Source organism: Mus pahari, chromosome 4 (assembly GCF_900095145.1).
Source record: "Mus pahari chromosome 4, PAHARI_EIJ_v1.1, whole genome shotgun sequence".
Taxonomy (NCBI): domain Eukaryota; kingdom Metazoa; phylum Chordata; class Mammalia; order Rodentia; family Muridae; genus Mus; species Mus pahari.
In genome coordinates this window covers 82,607,582-82,618,196 of record NC_034593.1, presented here as the reverse complement: position 1 = coordinate 82,618,196, position 10,615 = coordinate 82,607,582, and the positions used below count along the sequence as shown (strand labels likewise).

Genomic DNA, 10,615 nt, shown 5'->3' with positions numbered 1-10,615 from the left:
GGAGGGAGGGAGGGAGGGAGGGAGGGACATAAAGGGAGATCCAGAAGAACCCAGGAAGCACACTGGGAAAAAATATACAGAATACTGACTGACTTCTCTTGATGTTTCTCTGATCTTTACAACCCTGAAAACAGTGAAGCTGTCCAATGGTGAGAGTGTAGGTAATAAGACTGGCACTCAATGTAACTTACGTGTTATCCTAAACAAGTGCTACAACTGCATCATGTTGTGCGTAATAGAATGGAGATGTAGACTGGATAAGTATATGACTAGGGGTGATGCATTAGGGATGTAAAGGATGAAAGCAGGATTTGAACCTAGGAATCTGACACCAAGGCCCCACCTAGCTCTTAACCACTGATCTCGACTAGACTTTGGCACTTACTCATCATCCCCTGCAGCCGTTCTCCTGAGACCCCTTTACCTAAGAAGCACGCTGTGTGTCATCCTATTAGTAACTGCTGCTAGCCAGATGCCCATGAAACTGAAGCCCAGTGGGAGCCTGGTAGCAGGGATTCCAAACGTAACACCAATGGAGCTGAGCTGACCTGAGACCTTGTATTTAAGTGTATTTGTGTGCTCAGCCTTAAGTGCTCAGGTTTAAAAAGGGAGGAGGGTTTCAAAGGCTGATAAGATGAGTAGAATGTACTTTGTTTTAAGCTCACTAGATAATATTCTTGAACTATACTGGAGGGAGGAAAGGACCAAAGTGGAAGATGACTGTGGCTAGTAAAAATCACCACAGCTTTGACACTGATGTTGAAAATGACTTGCCTTCTCCATATCCAGATTGGTAGCTGCACCTAGAACTGAACAGCGGATAAAGCTTGGCTTCTCCAAATAGACATGGGAACAGCTTTGGAGAAATAGAATTCATAACAAATTATAGAGAAAAGAAAATGAGTGTTTTGCACTGAGATTATGTCTCTAATACCATTCATCCCAAGCAGTTAAATACCCCCAAACTGTCTTCTCGTTAGGCATGTTTGGATTAATTGTTTATGACTTATTCATTCTTTCTGAATTACGATTCTCTCTTCTCCCCATCCCCTTTCTTTCCTCTCCTTCAATCCTGTCTCTGAACCAGGTCATGTTGAAGACTCTTGGCTTAAAATAAATTCAGTCTCAGGTCAGCTCGATGGCACAATCTAAGCTAGGTTTCCAGTGATCATTGAAGAGGTGCCCCTGTAACCATTCTCAGCATTTTTAGACTCAAAAACCCCATCCTTCTAGTGCAGACACGCCTTTCTTCAGTTCAAGAGTTATAGCACTCTCCTCTTGAGACCTGAGTCGTCTCCACTTTCTTCTTAATGTCTCCACAGAAATTGACCTCTGTGGTGATGTTTCATCTGCACTGTATGCTGCCAGCTCAGCCTTCCTTCAGTCGTGTACACCTTTATAAGCCTTTTCAAGTAAAATGGTCTCACTTACACTTCACCACCCGACTAATAAACGCGCCCCACACTCTATTGTCAGGGTTTTGATTCATGAGGTATGACGACACCAAGGTTTTATCAGAGAGTCACTTGTGGGGCTTAAGAGAGGGTTCAGTAGTTAAGAGCACTGGTTGCTCTTGCAGAATACCTGGGTTCAGTTCCAGCAACCACATGGCAGTTTACAGCCTCTGTAGTTATAGTTCCTGGTATTCTGATGCCCTCTTCTAGCCTCTTTGGACTCTAGATATGCATGCCGTGCACACAGATACATGGAGGTAAAACACTCAGGCACATAAAAGAGATTAAAAAATAAAATTTAAAAACAGCCTCTTGTGCCTGGCAGGATGAGCTTCTGGGACTGGGTTCTTGCCCTGTCTCTGACAAATTCAGTTACTACTTTGTCCTCCCAGCTTTCTCCTATGCCACTCAAATGCACCTCAGTTCCAGCTATAAACTTCCCTGATTAGGCCTATGACAAAGCCAGAAAAAAATGAGAGGTTTTTCCATACACAGCATGATATGCCAGTAATTCGACTGATCAGTAGTAGTCAGGAATGTTAGGTTCACTGCTTATAATGAAGAGCATTAACCTTAGATATCAACAGGTAACTACTCCCTGAGGGCAAAAACAATCACTCATCTCCCATCAGTAACACACACACACACACACACACACACACACATGATAGAGAGACAGAGAGAAAGACAGAGACAGAGCAAGAGAAAGAGAATTCATACAGACACATTGGGAAAATCTGCTAAAATAATCTTTGGACTTGGGCTAGCAAGTATGAGATGATAAAAGAGATTTCAAAACCTCATATTAATAAAATCAGGGTAAAAAAAAGAGTGGAAGTGAGTGAATGATCCCACAAACTTTCCAGATGATGCAGGGGAAATGACTGAGAATCTAAGGAGGGAACAGACCACAGGCAGACAGCCAGCTTTTCCATTCCTAGCAGCAATGAGCCTTCTGCCCTCAGCACTCAGGATTCTTCACAGTAGCCTGATTCTTTCAGCATCTATTTTAAGGGACCAGGAAAGTATAGACAGAGAGCTGAGTAATCATAGCTAGATTCTCATGTCCAGGACTTGAGTTAGAAGTCCTGGAGTCAACAACATTCACTACTCATGATGCTGTAATGATGTCATAAATGGAGCTGACCCCCAACCCACTCCCAGCTTCCCAGAGCGCAGCAGAGGAACGAGAGGGAAAGTCCACCTTCCCAAGCACAGCCTTACCATCCACCTCAGTCGACTGCTTGTCAGTGTCACTACCAACAGGAAGGGGTGAGTTGCATCTGAACAATGATGATGGTTGTTCTTGTGCATCTTCTGTCCTAAGAATGGGTGCATCAACCCCAGTACTGAGTAGAGCTGGGAAGGTTTTGTTTTGTTAAAGTTTCTTGTTATTTTGAAAAACAAGGACTAGAGTGAGCATTACCCATTTTAGAGTTTCATTTAAAGAGCTGCCTCCCCAGAGAATCATATCAATTTTTAAACTACGTTTCATAAATTATACTTTTTATCAAATAAAATCAAACATGTGTAAGATTCTAGTGAGCCTTAGCTTACCGGGGACCCCCCCTAAGTGAACCACATGGAGCTTGGAATCGATACAGAAAGCAAGAGGAATTTATTGTTCCAGTGCACTGGGGTCCTCCCACACCCAAAGGAGAAGTGACAAATCCGGGTGGCCCATTCCTCGAGTTTTTATATGGTTTCCAGGGGCAGAATAGAGCAATAGCAACTAGTCACAATATGATTGGCAGAACAGTGCACCCTTTAAACTGATTGGTCTTTAGGGAATGAGGTAGTAGGGGCTTAATCAGCCTCTCCCTTCTGGTCTATGTGCTCTCTGACCTGTCTCTTCCAGGAAAGGGGGGGGGGGGTGTCTGGTGGAATTTTCTAATGGTTCTGAGCTGACCTCTTCATTTCCCCCTTTTCTTTGTGCAAACTTCAATCCTGAAGTTATTGCTGGTCTTCTGTATCTAGTTCTTTGAATCTTCTAAGATCATTAGCTGTATTTATTCACCTATGCATTCCTTCACAAAAGCAACCAAGTGGTTCAAAATGTAGGGGCCAAAAGTCAACAATAGTAGGAGAATAGTTAGGGGTCCTAACAAGGTGGCTATGAGGGTTAAGTCCAAGAGCAGGACTTAAACCAAGGCTGGAACCAGCCCTGACTCTGTTCTTTCTCTCTCCTTCACTTGGCTAATCCTTCTCTCACTTTGCCCATTGAATCTTTAACTACCCCACAGAAGTCTTCAGTATGTTTTTCCTGATGTTTCCCATCCCCTGGTAGCAAAAAAGAAATGGTTGCCCCCCTAACACTGATGGGCCTGCTACTAGCTTCTCCCATCTCAAGGGCACACTTTAGGGTTTCTCAAAGGACACTTTTCAACTTTGAGTGTCTGTACCCTAAGCCCTACCCACTTTTGGGACATCATTTAGATTTACAAGTCCCTCATCGCTCATATTCAGGCAATCCCTCCCCCTGTGTCTCTAGGGCAGCAACACCCCAGAAGTCAAGGCCCACTGCTAAAACACAGAGATCAAAGTCAGGGTCCAGACACCAGATACAGTGTAGGTAGTGGACCAAGCCATGTCACCAGTGGCAAGAGCACCTCCCAAGTCACCCTAGTAGGGTTGTGGAGGCTGCCAAGGCTCAAGCGCTGGAAGATATACCATAGCCGTCTCGTGGTTTCTCTGGACTTGCAGAAGGGCGTCGCTTGGGTGTCTGGCTGCTATCTAGTTGGCGTCAGGCACAGGTGCTGATCTTATGTGAACCCAGGTAGTTACTCCATCCACTTTAATGGAGGTCTGGGTGGTCAACAAAACCAGGTACAGCCCTCTCCACTTTGCTTCCAAGTGTTCAGCCCAATATCTCTTAACATATACCCAGTCTCTAACTTGGTACTTGTGTGGAACCTCTGGGGTAGTTGCCTTATACATGGCACTAAGTTTAGGCCACAATTCCAAGTGGCTGATCTGAAAAGCTTGCAATCAAGCCATAAGATCTTTGTCACCCTGAAAAGTCGCTCTGGGGGGATCAAGAGACAGAATCAAAGGAGTGGGTTTCCCATGTAGGATTTCAAAAGGGGTCAGGTTAAAATGGCAGGGGGTGTTCAGGGCCAAGTGGAGTGGCACCGACTAGTCCAAGTCAGCCTCCAAGGTCAATTTAGTCAAGGTCTCTTGTAGGGTTCTGTTTATTTTCTCTACCTATGGTGCACACAATGGGGCTTCCAGTTAGTCCCCAAAATCTCTGCCAATCCCTGACTTACCTTAGAGACAAAAGCAGGACCATTGTCCAATCTAATTACCTTTGGCACTCTGAACCACTGGAAAATTTCATCTAATATCTTCTTAGCTACCTTAGCTATCATGGTAGCTGTTTCCTGCTTGGTAAGGAAAGCCTCCCAGAGAAAGTATCTACAAACACTAGAAGGTATTTGTAACCATATTTTTCTGGCTTACCTTCTGTAAAATCTACCTAACAATATACTCCAGACCCTTTTCCCCTAGGTCTTTTGCCCTGTTTACTCTTGACTGCATAAGCATTCACTTGCTGGTCTACCTTACACTGTTCTACAATCTTTCTGACCCAAAACCTGAGTCCTATATACATACATACATACATACATACATACATACATACATACATACATACATATGTGATCCCTTAACTGCTTGGTCAAGCTTTTTATCCACTAAATGGGTCCATCTGTGTATTCGGCCTAGTAGGCCTTTTGCTTGCATTCTGAGGAGTGTAGTTCTCCCTTCTTATGTGTGCCATTGTCCTTCCTTCTCTTGGTAATAGTTAGTAGGGTCGCTAGCAATCTGAGTCCTTTTTTCTTCTATATATTTTAAATGAAGGCATCCCTTCGTCCAGTCCAATTTCTCAGCAGGTATTTCTTGTAGGCCCATAACCGGGATAGGCTCCTGCATAGCCACTTCTTGAGCCACTTTATCTGCCTGGTTATTGCCCTGGGACACTGAGTCTCTTCTCTTCTGATGTCCTGGGGAGGGAATAATACTCAGAGTTGTCAGCTTCATTAGGGCATCCAAGAGGTCCAAGATTTCCAGTTTGTTTCCTTTGATGTAACCAGTCCTCTCTATTGCCATACAGTCCTGTGGATTGTGGGCTGTGGCAAAGGCATACCTGCTATCCGTGTGGATGTTGATTTTCTTGCTGGCTCCAAGTTCCAAGGCCTTGGTGTGGGCAACTAGCTCCACTTTCTGCATCAGCATGCTGGGGGGAGGTGCTGGGGTAGAAGTTCTGCCCAGATGGCATTTGTTCTCACCACAGCAGCACCTGCTCATCTCTGACCTTCATGGGGAAACTGCTCCCATCTGTAAACCAGGTAGCCTTGGCTTTCAGCAGGTTAGTTGTGGTCTGTCGGGCAGAAAGTGTATATCTGGGATCCCATTTTAGAGAATATGTCTTACCCAAACAGAGGGTAGGGACAGTCTGGGGTGACCCTAAATGAAGAGAATACCTGGCCCATCCCTAGGTCCACTGTTCTTCAGGTAGTCATGAATACATTTTGGTGCTAGTGGCTTCTTGAACCCAAGACCTTTTTTTGAATAAGGGGCCATTACCTTGGAGGACAGGGTGTTGAACCCTTGTGTACATCAAGAATTCAGAGGGTTTCCCCTCCACTCTCAGAGTTACCCTGGGTTCAAAGAGGGGGGGGGTCACAACCCTGTCTCCCCTAATCATTGTCTTCACGCAGGGCTAAGACCTTTGTCTTTTGGGGGTGCTTTCCCCAAGGCCTGGGACTTCCTGCTCCTGGCTTCTGTTTGTTAGGGCACTCTCAGGCCCAGTGACCTCTCTCCTTGTAGTATGCATACTGGTCCTTTTCATGGGGTGTTCTGTCTCTCTTTGGTTGGAGTCTCTCTTCTCTGCTTTCCCTAACCACTGTAGTCCGGAATCTCTGTAGATTCCCTCCCTGTTCTCTCTCTCTCTCTCTCTCTCTCTCTCTCTCTCTCTCTCTGTTTCTCTCTCTCTTCTTCTTCTCTGTCTCTCTATAATAGTAGACTTTCTCAGCNGTTTTATACTGTTAACATTCGTCTAAGTTAGACATTTCACTATTTGGCGCTCTCTCTCTCTCTCTCTCTCTCTCTCTCTCTCTCTCTCTCTCTCTCTCTCTCTCTCTGTTTCTCTGCTCCTTCTCTTTCTCTGTCTCTCTATAATAGTAGACTTTCTCAGCAACCTGCACTAAATCCCTCAACAGCTTATCCTGTCTTTCTAGCCTCTGAAACTTTCCTGAAATCTCTACTAGCCTGGTCTATAAAAGCCATTGTCACAGTAGTTTTATGCTCTTTGCTGCTGGGGTCATAGGGTGTTTATTGGCGGAATGCCTCCATGAGCTGCTCTCAAAAGGCTGTGGGCAACTCATCTGATCTCTGCTTAACCTTGGTCAAATTTGTGGGTCATCATGCAGCTCCATTGAGACCTGCCAGTGGTGTCTGGTGGTGGACCTTTAGGAGCCCCTTACCTTTTGCCATATTAAAGTCCCAGTCAGGTCTAGTCAGGGAAAGCCTGCTGTCCACAACAGCCTGGTCAGTTGATTCTTTCTGGTTTCTGTCTCCTGCATTATAAATAAAAGTCTCAGAGATTAAATGGTCCTTTGGAAAAAGAGGGGTTGGGGTTGGACCTTCCAGTTGTACAAGTTGGTCAAAGAGAAGGGTCAATATTACATAGCCTGATTGCCCTTCTCCAGAGGCCCATGTGCCCTTAGTGGAAGAGCCACTGTAGTATCAGAGGAGGTGGCTCTCAGTTCTCCTCTCTCTCCTCCCTCCAGTAAAGGGAGGTATAATAGCCCTGGACTCCTATGGGTTAAGGATCCTGGAACAGGTACTAGAGCTGTTGGGGCCATGAGGGCAAGGGAAGGGAGATTTGGAGGAGGAGGGTCTTGGAGTAACAGGTCCACTGTTGAAGGATCTTGGAGTACCAAAAGTTTCTCAGGTCTGGATCCTTCCTTCTGAGCTTCCTTCTTCCTAATGGTCAAAACCTGTGGGGTGGGTCTTTGGAAAGAAGGGCTATTATCTATGAAGGAGGAGGGGGTTCCTCCACTCGATTCTTCTAGGTAACTATATAGGGACCTTGGTCCAGGTGCCCGAAGGATCCTGGCCTAAAGACTCTCCTCTATTGTTTTGATCACCTGCAAGTCAAAAGTCCCTGTGAATGGGTCATGTGGAGAAACAGAGTAGCTACATTTTCTTTCAGTCTGTCCAGTGTCCAAAAATGTCCTCGGTCTAAGTCCAAGAACACAGAATAAGATAACAAACAAATACAGAGAAAAACAATCAACAAATAGACCACTCAGTCCTGCCAAGGGCAGGCATCTAGGTCCAAGAACACAGAGAAAGACAATCAACACACAGTTTGCTCAGTCATCTCCAAACTAGATGCCTCTGCCCATATGGCAGGAGCCTAAACCAGGTTAAAGCAAGACATGGTTCCTGCTGATACTGTCTTGCTGTTTCCATAAGGTGCAGCGCCTTCCCAGCTCCCTCGGTTGGGGTGGGGGTGGGGGTTGTTGAATCATCCTACAGTTCCCCGTGGTCACAAGTTAAGGCACATCTGTTGCATTTTACCACACTGCACTGCACCAGACACCATAGGTTCTCTGACCCTCAACACTTACAATCAAAAGTTCAAACAGACTCACAAACCCAGACTTCGACAAAGAGCAAGACAAACAGAAACCGCAGTAAAAGCTCAAGACCTCTGATTCACCACTCCAGTGTGTTCCTGCCAACGCACCAAATGTAAGACTCGGGCGAGTCGTAGCTTACCTGGGACTCCCTGAGTGAACCACTCTGAGCGGGGAATCGATGCAAAAAGCAAGAAGAATTTATTGTTCCAGTGCAGTGGGGTTGTCCCAGACCCGAAGGAGAGGTGATGACCCCCTGTGGCCTGTTCCACGAGTTTTTAAAATTGTGTCCAGGGATGGAATAGAGCATCAGCAACTGGGCACAATATGATTGGCAGAACAAGGTGCCCTTTAAACTGATTGGTCTTTAGGGAATGAGATAGTGGGGGCTCACTCAGTCTCTCCCTCTGGCCTATGTGCGCTCTGACCTGTCTCTTCCAGAAGGGGAGGGGTCTGGTGGAATTTTCCAATGGCCCTGAGCTGACCTCTTCATGTGTACCAACTAAAGCTAACTGTGAATGTTGTTAGAAACTAAAAATGAAATCTTGAAATCAAACTTTCCATAGGAAAAGACCTACCTCATGGTAGAGCTAACCAGAAAAGTAAATCATGTCTGGAAATATTTCATGCTTCAAGAAATTAGATCCCCCACTTAATCTCTTCTCTCTTGATTTCTTCCCTTTCCCCAGTTGTGTGGCAGAACAGATGACTTCCTGAGGGAAAGAGAGAAGGTTGTTCTAGAATGGTTCAGGAATCTAAGACAAGTCTCAAGTGCCTTGCTGCCTCAGTCCACCAGAGGGGGAAAAAACAATTATCAAGGCTGGGTGGCTTATGAAACAACTCATAGCTGTATCTGTAGTTCCAAAGCCTACTCAGAAACCACCTGTCTCCAGAGTGGAGAAAAGTGGCCTGTCAGGGTTCTGCTGAACCACAGAAGCTCTTAGCAATGCAATCAAAATTATGGACTCCTTGAAATAATAGCTTACATGAGTTACATTAAACACTTGGGGTTACAAAAAATACCAACACCGAAATTATGGGTCTTATGATGGTTGGGACACTCCAGGCCCCTAAGAACACCTGCTTAGTCTATAATGGAAACAAGGTAAGAGAAAATCAGAGTGCAGGCATCCAGACATACTCCAAGTCCACAGACAAGGACAGCTCTTAATGAGATTGTCCAGAGACTGAACACATGGAAAGCTTCTTGAGAAAACAGGATGAGCCAGCAGGAAGAAGCCCCATAAGTTGTCCCTCAATGACACTCTGTCTCCCATTTCTTCTCAGGCCTACATATCCAAGGAAGAAATGTCAAGTGATAAGTCCAGTGACCCTAAGAATGATCTCAAGAATTGTGATACCAGATGTGAAAAGTGCGAGACCAAATGCCAGCCCAGCTGTCTAAACAAGCTGCTACAACGCTGCTCTGAAAAGTGTTCACTAGACAAGTGCCCACCATCAAACTGTCCTCCATGTCCTCCATGTCCTCCATGTCCTCCATGTCCCCTAGTGTGTAAATCGCATTGTTCCGCACCCACCTCCCCACTCTGTCCCCCTCTGTGTGCCCCCAAATGCTCCTGCACCCTGGCATGTTGTCCACCGCCATGCCCCCCAAAAGCATGTTTCAAGCCTTGCCCTCCCAAGTGCCCCTCTCCATGCCTACCCCGAAAGTGAGGCACCATGGGCAACCCCAAGCCTCAGCACCACTGGCCTCCATTACCACCGGCAACTTGTGGGCCTGGAAGTGAAACCATGAAGTGACAAAGACCTTCCTCTGCTGTGGAACACTTCTGCCACCCTGGAGGATTTGCTTCGGTGGTGGTTGTTACACAGCACTCTGCCAATAAGCAATCCATGAGAGTGAGACCTTTGAGGATCCTACAGCCTCTGTCCGTCACTTAGGGAAAGGTTCCTTTCCAAAGAATGCCAAGTCCTGCTAGGGCAACGCATGACACCAACGTTGCCACCACTGGCCTCCAGTACCACCTACAACATGGTGGGGCTGGAAGTGAAGCCATGAACTGACAAGTAAACGTGTTCCTCTGCTGTGCAAGACTTGTGTTGCCTTGCCGGAGATGCTTTATTTCGTGGTGCCTGTTATGCAGTCCTATGCCAGGAAGCAATCCCTGGTAGTGAGAGATCTCTGAGGACCCCACAGCTCTGCCTGCCACTTAGGGGATAGTGTCTTTCCAGAGAACGCCAAGCCCTGCTAGAGCAACGTCCGAGTGATTCTTTTTTTTTTTTTTTTTTTTTTTTTTTTTGTGTGTGTGTGTGTGTGTGATTTTTCGAGACAGGGTTCCTCTGTATAGCCCTGGCTGTCCTGGAACTCACTTTGTAGACCAGGCTGGCCTCGAACTCAGAAGTTCACCTGCCTCTGCCTCCCGAGTGTTGGGATTAAAGGCGTGCGCCACCACGCCCGGCCCGAGTGATTCTTAAATATGGTTGTATCTGGTAAATTATGTAACCTAGGAAACAAGGCAGAGAGAGAGAGAGAGAGAGAGAGAGAGAGAGAGAGAG

General features: G+C 46.1%; 1 protein-coding gene across 1 annotated transcript; it reads left to right on the top strand.

The window, feature by feature from the left end:
• Window positions 1-2,630: 2,630 nt before the first annotated feature.
• Lelp1 (late cornified envelope like proline rich 1) lies at window positions 2,631-10,153 on the top strand. Its single transcript, XM_021195238.1, has 2 exons — window positions 2,631-2,726; window positions 9,386-10,153. The coding sequence occupies exon 2, from the start codon at window positions 9,407-9,409 to the stop codon at window positions 9,770-9,772; it is 366 nt and encodes a 121-aa protein (XP_021050897.1). The 5' UTR covers window positions 2,631-2,726; window positions 9,386-9,406; the 3' UTR covers window positions 9,773-10,153.
• The last annotated feature ends 462 nt before the right edge of the window (window positions 10,154-10,615 follow it).

Excerpts from the sequence above, each read along its gene's own strand:
- Lelp1 (XM_021195238.1), top strand. The coding sequence starts at position 9,407 with ATGTCAAGTGATAAGTCCAGTGACCCTAAGAATGATCTCAAGAATTGT.